General features: G+C 39.4%; 1 protein-coding gene across 9 annotated transcripts in view; it reads left to right on the top strand.

Moving 5' to 3' along the window:
• DNAH14 (dynein axonemal heavy chain 14) overlaps window positions 1-17,738 on the top strand; it is a 361,489-nt gene that overhangs the window by 18,289 nt on the left and 325,462 nt on the right. For 6 of the 9 annotated variants that reach the window (XM_032319058.1, XM_032319057.1, XM_032319064.1 and 3 more), the window contains exon 2: window positions 4,897-5,004. In XM_032319058.1, the coding sequence (XP_032174949.1) occupies window positions 4,973-5,004 (32 nt within the window). In that variant the 5' untranslated portion in view covers window positions 4,897-4,972. The remainder of the gene's footprint in view (window positions 1-4,896; window positions 5,005-17,738) is intronic. The other 3 variants (XM_032319061.1, XM_032319060.1, XM_032319059.1) reach the window with 1 other exon arrangement.

Raw genomic sequence — 17,738 nt, 5'->3', positions numbered from 1 at the left:
AGAGCAGCCATGAGGCTCAGGTTTGGAACATGGCCATGTGCAGAGCAGCCAAGAGTCTGAAGTGTGCACACGTGTGGAGCCCTTGGGACTCTGGAACCAAGGTGTGTGTGAGGCTGGTGGTGTGGCTGTGCTGCTTCTGGGGGAGGGGCAGCAGAGTCTCCCTCTCTGGGTGTTCCATGGCTCTGGGCAGTGCTGCCTGTTGCTTGTCTCAGTAACTGATGCCCTGGTGTCCTCTGGGGAGCACACAGTGCAGTCCACAAGAGAGACACTCTTGGATCCTCCACCATGAGCTCTGTGTAGAGTCTGCGCTGTTGTGGGAGCTGCTGAGATGCTCCGTGACAAAGGCTACCAGGGTCCTCCTAGAACATGCCTCTGGGGACTGTGATGGCAGCCCCTGTGTGACAGATGCTGACAGTCCACCTTCTTCTTGGTTCTTAGCCAGCTGTCTCAGCTCAGCCAGTCTCCCCAGGGATCCTTTCTGTGGAGTTGGTCTCTTTTTTTCCCACTGTGTTGCTGTAGTTCTTAATCAGACTCTTGAGCCCTCCCAGGCTTATTTTTGTTCATGGATACTGTTTGTCCTTTCTGGGGTGGGGGACAAAGAGTGGTATCTCCCACTCCCATTACCTTGTTGATGTCCAGAGGCCTGCTATCATCTTTATTTTTTTCTTTCTACTTTCTTTGGATTTACAAAGTTTTGCTTTTTCTAACTTCTTTAAATAGTCTTTCCTTTCTTCTGGTATAAGCATTAAAAGCTTTTATTTGCCTGTACATGCCTCTTGAGATGCATCTCAAAAGTTTTAATATTTAATATCTTAGTATTCTTAATATTTTGAAATTTTCATTATGGTTCTTTCTTTGAACATGAGTTATTTATACAGGTGTTTCTTCATTTCCAGATTTATGGGATTTCACTTTTTATCACTTTATTTCTAATCTGATTGCAATGTGGTCATGGAATTTGGATTGTATGATGACACAGTGTTTGAAATTTGTTGAGACTTATATTATGACCCAGTAGGTGGTTAATTTTGAAACTCTGCCATGAGCACTTTAAAATACATGCACTCTCCACTTCTTGAGTTGTACATAGTCTATTTGTGAAGTCAGACTTAAAATTAGATTATTATAATCTGTGTCACTACTGGTTTTGTTGTGTTTTGTTTTGTGGGGGGGGGGGGGTTGGCCTGATTAACTGAAATGAATTTGTTATAATGTTCTATTATCTGCTATATTTATTTGTTTCTCCTTATGGTTCTGCCAGTTTTTGAATTATGTGTTTTGCATTACATATTTTCACTACATACTTTGAAGTTATGTTGTAGGTGGAAGGTCAGAGCTTTTATTTTCCTGGTGAAATGAACCTTAATCATTATGCCATGAACTTCTTTATGTCTAATGACTACTTCTGCCTTAATATCTATTATTTATGATAGAAATACAGCTCTAATATCTTTATTTTGCCTAATAGTTGCCCTTTTAACTATCCTTTTCTTACATCCTTTTTGTATCCTTTTGTTTTACAGATTTGTCTTTTAAATAGGATATAACTGGATTTTTCCTCCAGTTTTTATTTGTCTTTTTAGAAAATTTGGTGCATTTGTATTGACTAATTTTTAATATGTTTTGATTTATTTCTGCCACCTTATTTTGTGACTACTACAGAAGTTTTAAGATGTATGCTTAGCTTGCCAATGTGTAAATTTAATAATTCCCCATCTTCCTCCAGAAAATACAAATATCTTAGAACAATTTAATTTTAATCATCCCTCTTCTGACCTCTATGCTGTTGTTTGTAGTGTACTCTAGTGCCTTCTCACTTGGAGTCCCACAAGAAATCATTACTCTTTTATTCAGTAAGTGTCTATCTAGGTTTACACAGATTCGTTACTTCTGCTGATAATTTCTTACATCTTAGACCTGTCATCTCGGGATCCATAATCCACTTGTTTAAAGTCCTTTATGGTTTATTTTTGTGTGTCTGTTGGTTTTATTTGCCCAAAATGTCTTTATTTTGTCTTCATTTTTGAAATACATTTTTGCCAGGTATAGAATTCTAAGTTGACAGTTATTTTTCCATAGCACATTGGAGATGTTCTGGCATCTCTTTTAGTTTGTGCGTGTGCGTGTGTATGTGTGCATGCACATGTTATCTAGAAGCTCATACTTAGTCTGTTTTTCACTTTAATCTCTCTCTGGCTACTGCTTTGATCTCCTCTTTGCCTTTGGAATTCTGTAGTTCCACTGCATTGGAAGGGTGTGTGTGTGTGTGTATGTGTGTGTGTACATGCGCATGTGTACACTTATATGTCCATCCTGCTTAGAATTTGCAGGACTCTGTGAACTTAGATTGGTGTCCAGAAAACTCTGTCATTATATTCCCCATTTTCTCTCTTCTTCCAGACTTTTGATATGTATTCTGTCAGATTTATCATTCTCTCCTGTCTACTACTTAACCTGTGTTTTCATCTCTCTTTTTTGACAATTTGTTCAGATCTACCTGAATAAGAGTCCAAGTACTGTTTGGGAAATGGAAAGAGGGAATGAATATTATGTAGGCAATTTACTAAAGTCAACCACAACTGTCCTTTATTTTTTTTTTAACGTTTTAAATCCCTGTTTTGTGTGAGTACATAGTTTTGCTTCTGATATTTGGGAAGGTTTGTGCATAATTTTAGTTCTTCTAGACTTAAAACATTATATATATTACAACCTTTGTGATTTATGCACTTTAGGTGGCATCTGTTGGCTCCACACTGTGAAATGAAGAAATTAGAACATAATTCATGCACTTGCTTTTTATCTGATATCTCATACTCCCTAATGTTTATTGCATATGTTGTAATCGTAGTTTTTTAAAGGTATCTTTATACTTTTAAATAATATAGCTAAACTTTTATTATTTTATTTATCAAAATTAAGTATCATCTATTGACTTCTGTGTATCTGAGAGGTGAAGAGCACTTATGTTCCCTATATTCCATTTACCTCCTCTTCCCCCCCCTTGATTGTTCTGATACTCTGTTATTTCTGTGCTAACTATTAAGTTCTGCTGCTTATCAGAAGTCCTATAGTTGTTTTGACTTACTTCTATACTTAAATGGATTTAACGCTCTTCCTATTATTTTCTTCATTGCCTTATTTTTGCCTTCATCACTGTGATGGTGGAATTTATTACCACGTACATTTTACAAGTAGGGTTCATGGATATCTTTACTGCATTTTGCATGTGTGGAAATGTTTGTTAACTTCATAGTTACATGAAAACTTGGCTCTGTAGAAACTTCTTTAGCCACTCTTTTCTCCTGAGGAAATGTTCTGGCATTTGAGTGTTGCTGTGAAGAAGTGTGAGGTTAACTTGATTTTTTCGCTTGTCTCATAGGAAAAAAGAATAGTTCACTTGGTTTTTTTATACTATTTGATTAATAATGAGATCAAACTTCTCTTTTTTGGGGGGTGGGAATGTTTGGTGGTATGCTGTTAGCATGCAAATACAAGCTACTCCAGAGTTAAAGTAGATGTTGCAGTTGACATGTACAGTCTCATAGGAGCTGGCATATGATGGTCCATGGGTCGGATCTGGGCTGTGACCTGTTTTTCTAGGTCTTCAAGATAAGAATGGTTTTTATAAAGGAATAATGGCAAGTAACTTGATGATGGAAAACATTAACCTTGAATCCCAATATGTAACATGTTACCCTTCTCAAAAGAAATCTGTGTTCTTCATTGAAAGGAACATTTAAGTAGGAATATTTTAAAAATTGTTTTCATATTGAATTTTATCAATAAAACATTTGTGGAAATCCATTTTCTCTCACTGCATGAATAATATGTAATATGTTTGATTTTTGTCCTCTGGTCCATAGGCCTAAAATATTTACTCTTTTTGGCCTTTTTTAAGAATAATTCTGCTGACCTCCACTCTGTTGTAAATCCAGATGAGTTTGATTCAGGGTTGCTTTTGAATGTAGGGAGAATGTTCCTTGGATCTGAACCTTGTCTCAAGTGTGGGCCCCAGAGTTGTAGCCTTCTGTTCCTGGCTGTAGTAAATAATCCTTCTGTGGCCATTCTTGATGCTCTTTGGATCTGATCAGGACACTTTCTACACCCTGAGTCTCACCACCAGATAGACCAGTCCTGCATTGATAGTGTAGTTGTTGCCTTCATTTCTGATGTGGAAATTTCTATCATTTCTATTCCAGTAAGAACTCCTCTTGCCTCTGGCCCATTTCAGTCTGTCATATTTGATTTGTCTGATGCTATTGACTTGACAATTAAAGCTTTTTCTACCCTACATTGATTCTAGGCTACATCTTGGTTTCTTTAGTTAGAGTATAGTTCCATGCCTGTGCAGTGCATTTTATTTATTTGGAGGCTAGAGTTCCCTCAGAAATCAGAAAGAGAACTCTTCTTTTTCATATTTCAAAACCCACTCCCTTCTGTTCTGTCTGAAGAATGCTAGTAGCATATGGATATGGACTTTTAGTACTTAGTGAATGATGAAATACGTTTAACACCTTAGGCCACCAGTTCCATTGACTTCCCTACATTCTTTCTGATGATTTTCCTTAAGGAGAGGATCTTAAAACTTAGCATTCTCTTCAATATAGAATTTAAGGTAAATTAGAATTGTATGTACATGAACCCATCAAGTAAGAAAGAAAACCTTGCCTTAGAGATGGAGGTAGACAGTACAGAGGCTGCCCTGGGAAGGGTAACTAGCATAGTGAAGGGTCTGGGAATCACACTATATGGCGGAAACACTTGAAGGTGATGGGATATTCAATTAAGCTAGTGGGAAGTTGAGAACCAACTTTTTTGCAGTTTTGAAAACTGATAGTCACAGCTGTTGAAAGCATCTTTTATGTTTAAAAAGTAACGTGAACATATTTCTTACAGCTTGTTACCTCATAGTTCTGTCTAGGGAAAAAATACCAAAAATATACCAGTTGATTTGACGACAATAAATCAAGATATGGACAAGGAGAAAAGCAACACAAAAGAAAGGTAAGATAAAATCTAATAAAACTAAAATTTCAACAACATGTGATAATAGTGGTAAGCCATTCTGACAATGAAGAATGGACAGTGTCTTGTGAGGAATGGATGAGGGTGCCAGAGTTTAGCAAACTTAGGGAGGCATTCCTGGTAAGATAGGCAGATTAACACCAGCTCATTCCCCCAGAGCAGTCTTGGATATACCAAAAAGATGAGAAGGAAGTTGCTGAAAATGAGAAGTTAACCAAGAGCTGGGAGACCCCAGAAGGGCGAAAGGTGGTAGGTGTGGGCAGATGGAGAAGAGGTTAGAGAGATTCATATGCTTGCTTCCTTTTTCACATTTGTCTTGGTGGATCAGTGTCCACTCAGGAAGAGTATAATGGAGTGAGGAAGTTCTTGAAGAAACTTGACTTCTATTAAGTCTGATGGGTTGAACTTATGCTCTTACTGCTCTCCTTTCTGAAATCCTACCAAATGATCAAAAAGAATAAATCCACAAGAGAAGGTGAAAAGAGACAAAAAGCACAAAAGACAAAAGAACTGCCAGTGTCTTTTTGGAAAGCTCAGAAATGGAAGGATAGTGATCACTAATTTTGCAGAGCAAACAGTACAACTAAGGTGGCAGAGGTTAAGCCCAGAGGCAGCTGATTTTTGCCTGCTATCCCCACACCCCCCGCCTGGAAGGATCCTCGCCAGTTGGCAGCAGCAGCAAAAGCAGTAACCTGGAAGTTCATAGGAGCAGTGCTTAGAGCACAGATCCCCTTCCTTAACCTCTCTCAGCCAAGAGAGTGTTCCTTCCTTCATTCCAGCAGAAGACATCCAGGATGCAGGGGCACCAGACACAGTGAGAGTATCACACCCATTATTGTACCCAGATCATAGGGGACCTTAGTATTCTTCTGCTGGACTTTGAGGAAGCTCACAGCCAAAATCTAAGCACGTTGTACCCTGGGAAACTGGCCAGGGTGCTGGAAAGCCAGTTGGGAAAACCTCAACTAAGCATTACCCCACAGTGAAATCTGTCAGTTGGCAGATTCCTGTCAGTGCATGAAGAGTGGTCTCATTGCTGTCTCAGTGATGATTCTTAAATATGAATAGATGACCCATGATCATTTGAGGAAAGCTTATAGCTTGATGGAAACTCAAATCACAGAAACCTGGAGAAAACAGACCCTACAGGGAGAAGAAATGTTCAGTAACAACCAGCACAGGTCTATCCTGGATTGTCAGGTGACCAAAGAAAATAGCTTTAAGAGAATAAAAAATAGGGGACATTTGGAGAAAAAAAAATAGCTTTTGGAAATTAAATATATAATAGCAGAAATGGAGATAGAATAGGTGAAAGATAAAGCTGATGAAGTTTTCCACAAGGGAAAAGGGAAAGGTATAGAAGGTATGAGAGTAAAGATAAGAAAAGGTTTATGTTAGGAGACAAAAATAAGATAGAAATAAATTCCACAGGAGGAGGAGTCAAGATGGCGGAGAAGTAGCAGGCTGAGACTACTTCAGCTAGCCGGAGATCAGCTAGATAGCTTATCTAAAGATTGCAAACACCTGAAAATCATTGGCAGATCGAAGAGAAGAACAGCAATTCTGGAAACAGAAAAACAACCACTTTCTGAAAGGTAGGACCGGCGGAGAAGTGAATCCAAAGCGACAGGTAAGATAGACCCCGGGGGAGGGGCTGGCTCTTGGCAAGCGGCGGAGCAACGGCGCACAAATTGGGACTTTTAACAGTCTGTTCTGCTGAGGCTAAAACAGGGGCGAAGCCCACGCGTGGTCAGCATGGCCTCAGGTCCCGCAGGGTCACAGAAGGATCGGGGGTTCTGAGTGTCGCCAGAGCTTGCGGGTATTGGAACGGGAAAGCCGGCTACAGAGACAGAGCCGACAGTAAGCTTACAGCTCGGTGTTACCTTGGAACCGGTCGCAGGCTCCGTGAGCTCGGAGCGCGGCCAGAGGTCAGGCAGACGGGAGTAACTGGGCGCTGTTCTCTGAGGGCACACTGAGGAGTGGGGCCCTGAGCTCTCGGCTCCTCCTGGCGGGAGACCAGGAGGCCACCATTTGTAATTCCCGTCCTCCAGAACTCTACGGAAAGCGCTCAGGGAACAAAAGCTCCTGAAAGCAAACTCCGAGCGGATTTCTCACCCTGGCCCCTGGTAAGGGCGGTGCAATTCCACTTGGGGCAAAGACACTTGAGAATCACTACAACAGGCCCCTCCCCCAGAAGACCAACAAGAAATCCAGCCGAGACCAAGTTCACCTACCAAGGAGTGTGTTTTCAATACCAAGGAGAGCAGCAGAATTCCAGAGGAGGAGAAAGCAAAGCACGGAACTCATGGCTTTTTCTCTGTGATTTTTTTTAGTCTTGTAGTTAATTTAATTTTTTTCTTTTTCATTTTTTGTTTTTTTTCTCGCCTTCTGGTAATTTTTTTTTTAACTTTTACCTTTTTCTTTTTTAACGTTTTTTAACTAGTTTATCCAATATATATATTTTTTCTTTTTTATATTTTTCTTATTTGTTTTCTTTTTTTAAATTCTTTTCTTTTTTATTCTTTTTTCTTTTTTTTTCTTACTTCCTTTTTGAACCTCTTTTTATCCCCTTTCTCCCCCCTCACGATTTGGGATCTCTTCTAATTTGGTTAAAGCATTTTTTCCTGGGGTTGTTGCCACCCTTTTAGTATTTTACTTGCTCCTTCATATACTCTTACCTGGACAAAATGACAAGATGGAAAAATTCAACACAAAAAAAAGAACAAGAGGCAGTACCGAAGGCTAGGGACCTAATCAATACAGACATTGGTAATATGTCAGATCTAGAGTTCAGAATGACAATTCTCAAGGTTCTAGCCGGGCTCGAAAAAGGCATGGAAGACATTAGAGAAACCCTCTCGAGAGATATAAAAGCCCTTTCTGGAGAAATAAAAGAACTAAAATCTAACCAAGTTGAAATCAAAAAAGCTATTAATGTGGTGCAATCAAAAATGGAGGCTCTCACTGCTAGGATAAATGAGGCAGAAGAAAGAATTAGTGATATAGAAGACCAAATGACAGAGAATAAAGAAGCTGAGCAAAAGAGGGACAAACAGCTACTGGACCACGAGGGGAGAATTCGAGAGATAAGTGACACCATAAGACGAAACAACATTAGAATAATTGGGATTCCAGAAGAAGAAGAAAGAGAGAGGGGAGCAGAAGGTATACTGGAGAGAATTATGGGGAGAATTTCCCCAATATGGCAAAGGGAACGAGCATCAAAATTCAGGAGGTTCAGAGAATGCCCCTCAAAATCAATAAGAATAGGCCAACACCCCATCACCTAATAGTAAAATTTACAAGTCTCAGTGACAAAGAGAAAATCCTGAAAGCAGCCTGGGAAAAGAAGTCTGTAACATACAATGGTAAAAATATTAGATTGGCAGCTGACTTATCCACAGAGACCTGGCAGGCCAGAAAGAGCTGGCATGATATTTTCAGAGCACTAAACGAGAAAAACATGCAGCCAAGAATACTATATCCAGCGAGGCTATCATTGAAAATAGAAGGAGAGATTAAAAGCTTCCAGGACAAACAAAAACTGAAAGAATTTGCAAATACCAAACCAGCTCTACAGGAAATATTGAAAGGGTCCTCTAAGCAAAGAGAGAGCCTACAAGTGGTAGATCAGAAAGGAACAGAGACCATATACAGTAACAGTCACCTTACAGGCAATACAATGGCACTAAATTCATATCTCTCAATAGTTACCCTGAATGTTAATGGGATAAATGCCCCTGTCAAAAGACACAGGGTATCAGAATGGATAAAAAAACAAAACCCATCTATATGTTGCCTCCAAGAAACTCATTTTAAGCCCGAAGACACCTCCAGATTTAAAGTGAGGGGGTGGAAAAGAATTTACCATGCTAATGGACATCAGAAGAAAGCAGGAGTGGCAATCCTTATATCAGATCAATTAGATTTTAAGCCAAAGACTATAATAAGAGATGAGGAAGGACACTATATCATACTCAAAGGGTCTGTCCAACAAGAAGATTTAACAATTTTAAATATCTATGCCCCCAACGTGGGAGCAGCCAACTATATAAACCAATTAATAGCAAAATCAAAGAAACACATCAACAATAATACAATAATAGTAGGGGACTTTAACACTCCCCTCACGGAAATGGACAGATCATCCAAGCAAAAGATCAGCAAGGAAGTAAAGGCCTTAAACGATACACTGGACCAGATGGACATCACAGATATATTCAGAACATTTCATCCCAAAGCAACAGAATACACATTCTTCTCTAGTGCACATGGAACATTCTCCAGAATAGATCACATCCTCGGTCCTAAATCAGGACTCAACCGGTATCAAAAGATTGGGATCATTCCCTGCATATTTTCAGACCACAGTGCTCTAAAGCTAGAACTCAACCACAAAAGGAAGTTTGAAAAGAACCCAAATACATGGAGACTAAACAGCATCCTTCTAAAGAATGAATGGGTCAACCGGGAAATTAAAGAAGAATTGAAAAAAATCATGGAAACAAATGATAATGAAAATACAACGGTTCAAAATCTGTGGGACACAACAAAGGCAGTCCTGAGAGGAAAATATATAGTGGTACAAGCCTTTCTCAAGAAACAAGAAAGGTCTCAGGTACACAACCTAACCCTACACCTAAAGGAGCTGGAGAAAGAACAAGAAAGAAACCCTAAGCCCAGCAGGAGAAGAGAAATCATAAAGATCAGAGCAGAAATCAATGAAATAGAAACCAAAAAAACAATAGAACAAATCAACGAAACTAGGAGCTGGTTCTTTGAAAGAATTAATAAAATTGATAAACCCCTGGCCCGACTTATCAAAAAGAAAAGAGAAAGGACCAAAATAAATAAAATCATGAATGAAAAAGGAGAGGTCACAACTAACACCAAATAAATACAAACTATTATAAGAACATACTATGAGCAACTCTACGCCAATAAATTTGACAATCTGGAAGAAATGGATGCATTCCTAGAAACATATAAACTACCACAACTGAACCAGGAAGAAATAGAAAGCCTGAACAGACCCATAACCAGTAACGAGATTGAAACAGTCATTAAAAATCTCCAAACAAACAAAAGCCCAGGGCCAGACAGCTTCCCGGGGGAATTCTACCAAACATTTAAAGAAGAACTAATTCCTATTCTCCTGAAACTGTTCCAAAAAATAGAAATGGAAGGAAAACTTCCAAACTCATTTTATGAGGCCAGCATCACCTTGATCCCAAAACCAGACAAGGATCCCATCAAAAAAGAGAGCTATAGACCAATATCCTTGATGAACACAGATGCGAAAATACTCAACAAAATACTAGCCAATAGGATTCAACAGTACATTAAAAGGATTATTCATCACGACCAAGTGGGATTTATTCCAGGGCTGCAAGGTTGGTTCAACATCCGCAAATCAGTCAATGTGATACAACACATCAATAAAAGAAAGAACAAGAACCATATGATACTCTCAATAGATGCTGAAAAAGCATTTGACAAAGTACAGCATCCCTTCCTGATCAAAACTCTTCAGAGTGTAGGGATAGAGGCCACATACCTCAATATCATCAAAGCCATCTATGAAAAACCCACCGCAAATATCATTCTCAATGGAGAAAAACTGAAAGCTTTTCCGCTAAGGTCAGGAACACGGCAGGGATGTCCATTATCACCACTGCTATTCAACATAGTACTAGAGGTCCTAGCCTCAGCAATCAACAACAAAAGGAAATTAAAGGCATCCAAATCGGCAAAGAAGAAGTCAAATTATCACACTTCGCAGATGATATGATACTATATGTGGAAAACCCAAAAGACTCCACTCCAAAACTGCTAGAACTTATACAGGAATTCAGTAAAGTGTCAGGATATAAAATCAATGCACAGAAATCAGTTGCATTTCTCTACACCAACAACAAGACAGAAGAAAGAGAAATTAAGGAGTCAATCCCATTTACAATTGCACCCCAAACCATAAGATACCTAGGAATAAACCTAACCAAAGAGGCACAGAATCTATACTCAGAAAACTATAAAGTACTCATGAAAGAAATTGAGGAAGACACAAAGAAATGGAAACATGTTCCATGCTCCTGGATTGGAAGAATAAATATTGTGAAAATGTCTCTGCTACCTAAAGCAATCTACACATTTAATGCAATTCCTATCAAAGTACCATCCATCTTTTTCAAAGAAATGGAACAAATAATTCTAAAATTTATATGGAACCAGAAAAGACCTCTAATAGCCAAAGGGATATTGAAAAAGAAAGCCAAAGTTGGTGGCATCACAATTCCTGACTTCAAGCTCTATTACAAAGCTGTCATCATCAAGACAGCATGGTACTGGCACAAAAACAGACACATAGATCAATGGAACAGAATAGAGAGCCCAGAAATAGACCCTCAACTCTACAGTCAACTAATCTTCGACAAAGCAGGAAAGAATGTCCAATGGAAAAAAGACAGCCTCTTCAATAAATGGTGCTGGGAAAATTGGACAGCCACATGCAGAAAAATGAAACTGGACCATTTCCTTACACCACACAAAAAAATAGACTCAAAATGGAGGAAGGACCTCAATGTGAGAAAGGAATCCATCAAAATCCTTGAGGAGAACACAGGCAGCAACCTCTTCAACGTCAGCCGCAGCAACATCTTCCTAGGAACAACGCCAAAGGCAAGGGAAGCAAGGGCAAAAATGAACTATTGGGATTTCATCAAGATCAAAAGCTTTAGCACAGCAAAGGAAACAGTTAACAAAATCAAAAGACAACTGACAGAATGGGAGAAGATATTTGCAAACGACATATCAGATAAAGGACTAGTGTCCAGAATCTATAAAGAACTTAGCAAACTCAACACCCAAAGAACAAATAATCCAATCAAGAAATGGGCAGAGGACATGAACAGACATTTCTGCAAAGAAGACATCCAGATGGCCAACAGACACATGAAAAAGTGCTCCATATCACTCGGCATCAGGGAAATACAAATCAAAACCACAATGAGATATCACCTCACACCAGTCAGAATGGCTAAAATCAACAAGTCAGGAAATGACAGATGCTGGCGAGGATGCGGAGAAAGGGGAACCCTCCTACACTGTTGGTGGGAATGCAAGCTGGTGCAGCCACTCTGTTAAACAGCATGGAGGTTCCTCAAAATGTTGAAAATAGAACTGCCCTATGACCCAGCAATTGCACTATTGGGTATTTACCCTAAAGATACAAACGTAGTGATCCAAAGGGGCACATGCACCCGAATGTTTATAGCAGCAGTGTCCACAATAGCCAAACTATGGAAAGAACCTAGATGTCCATCAACAGATGAATGGATCAAGAAGATGTGGTATATATACAGAATGGAATACTATGCAGCCATCAAAAGAAATGAAATCTTGCCATTTGCGACAACATGGATGGAACTAGATCGTATCATGCTTAGTGAAATAAATCAAGCAGAGAAAGACAACTATCATATGATCTCCCTGATATGAGGAAGTGGTGATGCAACATGGGGGCTTAAGTGGGTAGGAGAAGAATAAATGAAACAAGATGGGATTGGGAGGGAGACAAACCCTAAGTGACTCTTAATCTCACAAAACAAACTGAGGGTTGCTGGGGGGAGGGGGTTTGGGAGAAGGGGGTGGGATTATGGACACTGGGGAGGGTATGTGCTTTGGTGAGTGCTGTGAAGTGTGTAAACCTGGTGATTCACAGACCTGTACCCCTGGGGATAAAAATATATGTTTATAAAAAATAAAAAATTAAAAAAAAAGATAGAAATAAATTCCAAAAATGCCTGTAATCACAGTAAATGCAAATGGGCTAGACTTCGACTTTTGGTTTTTTAAAAAGTGTCAGACTGGATTAAATGCATGTGTGGAAACATCTTGGGAAGCAAAAAGTTACCAACAGATGAAAGAAGAAAGATGCTTCCATATTATCTTCTGGGTCACAGGGAACAATTATAAGACTTCACCATTCGAGACCATAAAACTTGTTTAAACAAATTTCAAGACATCTCAATAGATCACATACTCCTTGATCACTGTAGACATCAATTACAAGAGATTAACTAGGAAAACCACTCTTTGGTTTGGAAATGAAACATGATGACTGACAAACAAACATTTCTGAAAGGCTCCCCCACCCCCATCCAGGAGGAAACAAAGTAGAACTAAGTCTAGAAAAGCAAGAAACAAAGTAGAGAGGTAGTTGCTGAACCTGGCCCACTAATCCTGAGGTGGTGTGGTGGTGCCTGTTCTGTTGTGTGGAGAGTTTATAGTCCTACACCTTACATTAGTAAGATAGGCTGAAAAATTAATGAGGTAATGATCCATTCTAAGAAGTTAAGGGGAAAAATTGAACAGAATAAGCCAAAAGAAAATCGAGGGAAGAAGATAAAGAGTATCAAAAACTAAGAAAATAGAAATCAAAGAGAGAGAAAATCAGGAAAAGCAACAGCTGTCAATCACATTGGCAAATCTTTGACAGACCAGAGCAGGAAAAAGAGAGTCACCCAGGGACGGTTAGGCTGTGACATGGCACCGCTCAACACCGCTTAGCATGTGCTCTCTTTGTATGCGCAGGAGGGGGGGGCAGTGGGTCTGTGAGCACTACTCAGGAGGCCAGAATGGGAGTCCCTCAGAGCAGAGCCATCTGCAGTTAAAGAGATGAGAAAATTAACTCTTTCATGGCAATTAGTCTGAAACAAAATATAGAAGTTTTAAGAAAAATATGAATAAAATAGGCTCAATAAGTAATAGGCAAGGGGAACTTTGCTGTTTTTATTTAAATTCTAGTTAGTTGGCATACAGTGTTACAGTTGTTTCAGGTTCGGCACCTCCATGGGACACAGTGCTCATCAAGACAGGTGCTTTATCCCCATCACCTGTTCTGCCCAGCCCCCCCCCCCACCCCTCTGGTACCATCAGTGTTAAGAGTCTGTTTCTTGATTTGGCTCTCTCTCATTTTTGATCCCCTTTGCTTATTTGATTTATTTCTTAATTATTTCTTAATTCCACATATGAGTGAAATCATATGGTATTTGTTTTTCTCTGACTTATTTTGCTTAGTACAGTACTCTCTGGTTCCAGCCACATCATTGCAAAGGGCAAGATTTCATTCCTTTTCATCCACTAAAATTGTCGAATTTGTAATTATGAATCATGACCACCTTCCCAACTCCCCACCACCACCACCACCACCACCACACATACTAGGCTCAGGCAGGTTTCCAGAGTTTCTGAGTTTCTACCAGGTTATGAGTTTTAAAAGAAACGCAAGAAATGGAGAATTCCAATCTTATACAACTTCTTCCACAGAACAGAAAAAGAGAAAATAGTGCCTAAATTATGCATGCACATGGAGGGGAGGGACAAAAGGAGGCAGAAAGGGAAGAGGCAGAGAGGAAAACTTAAGACTTAAGCAGACCCTGTGCTGAGCTCGGAGCTGAGGTGGGCTTGATCTCATGGCCTTGAGGACTCAGCCTGAGTGGAAACCAAGAGTCAGGACACCCAACCCACTGTGCCACCCAGCACCCCCGTTTATACAATCTTTTAAGTCAGTTTCATTCACATTCTTAGAAACAGAAAACCCGAAATAAAATGCTAACCTGCAGGTTATAGTAGCATATCAAATTGGATGATACACCAAGATCAGATTGAGCAGCTTGTCTAAAAACTGTGAGGTTAGTTCAACATTGGAAAATGCATCAATATCAATTACCATTAATAGATTAAAGGAAGAAAGTATTTGATAAAATTATCTCTTTATGATTAAAAACCTTTAGCAAACTACATGATGAAAGGCATTTGCCAAAAACCTGAAGCAAATGTATTTATTTATTTATTTATTTTTACATTCTGAAGCAATTTTTTTTAAAGATTTTATTTATTTATTTGACAGAGAGAAATCATAAGTGGTCAGAGAGGCAGGCAGAGAGAGAGAGACAGGGAAGCAGACTCCCTGCTGAGCCGAGATGCGGGGCTCCATCCCAGGACCCTGAGATCATGACCTGAGCCAAAGGCAGAGTTTTAACCCACTGAGCCACCCAGGCGCCCCTGAAGCAAATATTTTTTAAAATTTATTTATTTTTTAAAATTTACTTTCAGCATAACAGTATTCATTGTTTTTGTACCACACCCAGTGCTCCATGCAATCCGTGCTCTCTATAATACCCACCACCTGGTACCCCGACCTCCCACCGCCCGCCCCTTCAGAACCCTCAGATTGTTTTTCAGAGTCCATAGTCTCTCATGGTTCACCTCCCCTTCCAATTTCCCCCAACTCCCTTCTCCTCTCTAACTCCCCATGTCCTCCATGCTATTTGTTATGCTCCACAAATAAGTGAAACCATATGATAATTGACTCTCTCTGCTTGACTTATTTCACTCAGCATAATCTTTTCCAGTCCCGTCCATGTTGCTACAAAAGTTGGGTATTCATCCTTTCTGATGGAGGCATAGTACTCCATAGTGTATATGGACCACGTCTTCCTTATCCATTCGTCCATTGAAAGGCATCTTGGTTCTTTCCACAGTTTGGCGACCATGGCCACCAATTCCTAATCACCCTTTATCTTAGGAAAGTTGAGTCCTTTAACAAAGATATCAAGGTACATCCAGGAAGAATCAAAACAACCTTCCTCACCCACACTGAGAATTTACAACCACTCTCCCATCTTTTTCTTCCACCAGTATTTCTGTGTTTTTGTGTTTGTCCTGATAGTATATAAATCTTACACTTGGGGTTCTTTTTGACAAGGTTTTTCCTTTATTTGCATATATATATATTTTTTTCTCATCATATACTTTTATCAGTCTTTTTGTTTGTCTGTTTTTGTTTGTATACTTCATAAATCTTACCTTGGGGCCCATTTGGGCTGAAACTTCTCTTTTATCTCACCTTTCGTTCCTGTCTCTCTCCCTCTCTCTTTTTTTCTTTTTCTTTTCTTTTTCCTCTCATTTGGGTGGGGAACCCTGATTGCTCAGAAGCATTCCAGGGTGCACCTTGACTGCACCATGGTCGATACATCCAGCTACACCCGTTTAGCCATCTCTCACCAAAATGACTAGGAGGAGGAATGCCCAACAGAAGAAAAATACAGAGGATGGACCTTCTGCAACAGAGCTAACGGCTGTCAACATAGACAATATGTCGGAAAGGGAATTCAGGCTAACAATTATCCAAGCAATAGCTAGGTTGGAGAAAGCCATGGGTGACCAAATGGAATTAATTAGGGCTGAACTGAAAATGACCAGAGATCATGTTTTCAATATTAGGGAAGAGCTGAAAGCTACCAGGGATGAGCTTCACAATGCTCTCAATGAGTTCCAATCTAATCAAATTCTCTCAAAGCTAGAGTAACTGAGACAGAAGATAGAATTAGTGATCTGGAGGACAAACAGATAGAGAGAAAGGATCAGGAGGAAGCCTGGAACAAACAGCTTAGAAGCCACGAAAACAGAATCAGGGAAATAAATGATGCCATGAAACGTTCCAACATCAGAATTATTGGAATCCCTGAAGGGGAGGAGAAAGAAAGAAGTCTAGAAGATATAGTGGAACAAGTTTTTCATGAAAATTTTCTGAATCTCGTGAATGGAACCAGCGTTCATGTACTAGAGGCCGAACGGTTTCCCCCCAAGATTACAGATTCTCAAAAGTCCTCAAGACACCTAATAGTAAGAATGAAGAATTATAATTGTAGACAGAACCTCTTGAAAGCAGCTAGGACAAAGAAGATTCTTACGTACAGAGGAAAGCCCATCAGAATAACGTCAGACCTCTCCACAGAGACCTGGCAAGCCAGAAAGGGCTGGCAAGGTATAGTCAGGGCGCTGAATGAGAAGAACATGAGGCCAAGAATACTTTATCCAGCAAGACTGACATTCAAAATGGATGGAGAGGTAAAGAGTTTCCAAGACCGGCAAGGCTTCAAAGACTATGCAACCAAGCTGATACTGCAGGAAATACTAAGGGGGGTTCTATAAAAGAGGAAAAATCTTAAGAATATCATTGAACAGAAATATAGAGACAATCTACAGAAAGAAAGACTTCAAAGGTAACACGATGTCAGTAAAAATGTATCTATCAATAATCACCCTCAATGTGAATGGCCTAAATGCGCCCATAAAACGGCACAGGGTTGCAGACTGGATAAAACGACAGGACCCATCCATATGTTGTCTACAAGAGACCCATTTCGAACCTAAAGATACACCCAGATTGAAAGTGAAGGGATGGAGAAGCATCTTTCATGCCAATGGGCCTCAAAAGAAGGCCAGGGTAGCGATTCTCATATCAGACAAATTAGATTTTGAAGCAAATATTTTTAATGGGCAAGTGTTAAAAGTGTTCCTCTTATGTTGAGAAAAGTGGCCAGGATACTTGCTATTGCCACTTCTGTGTGACATCCTATTAAAGGTCCTAAAGCAGTAAGCAAGAAAAAAAAAGATAAAAAGAAATGAAAGCTGGAAGTTTTGAAAAAGAGAAACCATAATCATTTATATGATGTCTAGTAATAAAAGTACAAAATAATTGTTTTATAATTAATAATTGAATTTAATTTAGCAAGACTTCTAGATTAAAATCAGCATAAGTGAATTTCATTCCTATAGTCCAGCAGTAGATTGAAAATTTAATTTTAACCATCACTACCATTTGTAATAATGGTAGTGTATAGTATAATAATAAAAAATCCAGTACC

This window comes from Mustela erminea, chromosome 17 (genome assembly GCF_009829155.1).
Source record: "Mustela erminea isolate mMusErm1 chromosome 17, mMusErm1.Pri, whole genome shotgun sequence".
Lineage (NCBI taxonomy): Eukaryota > Metazoa > Chordata > Mammalia > Carnivora > Mustelidae > Mustela > Mustela erminea.
The sequence above is the reverse complement of the archived record's forward strand: the minus strand, read 5'-3'. Positions and strand labels throughout refer to the sequence as shown.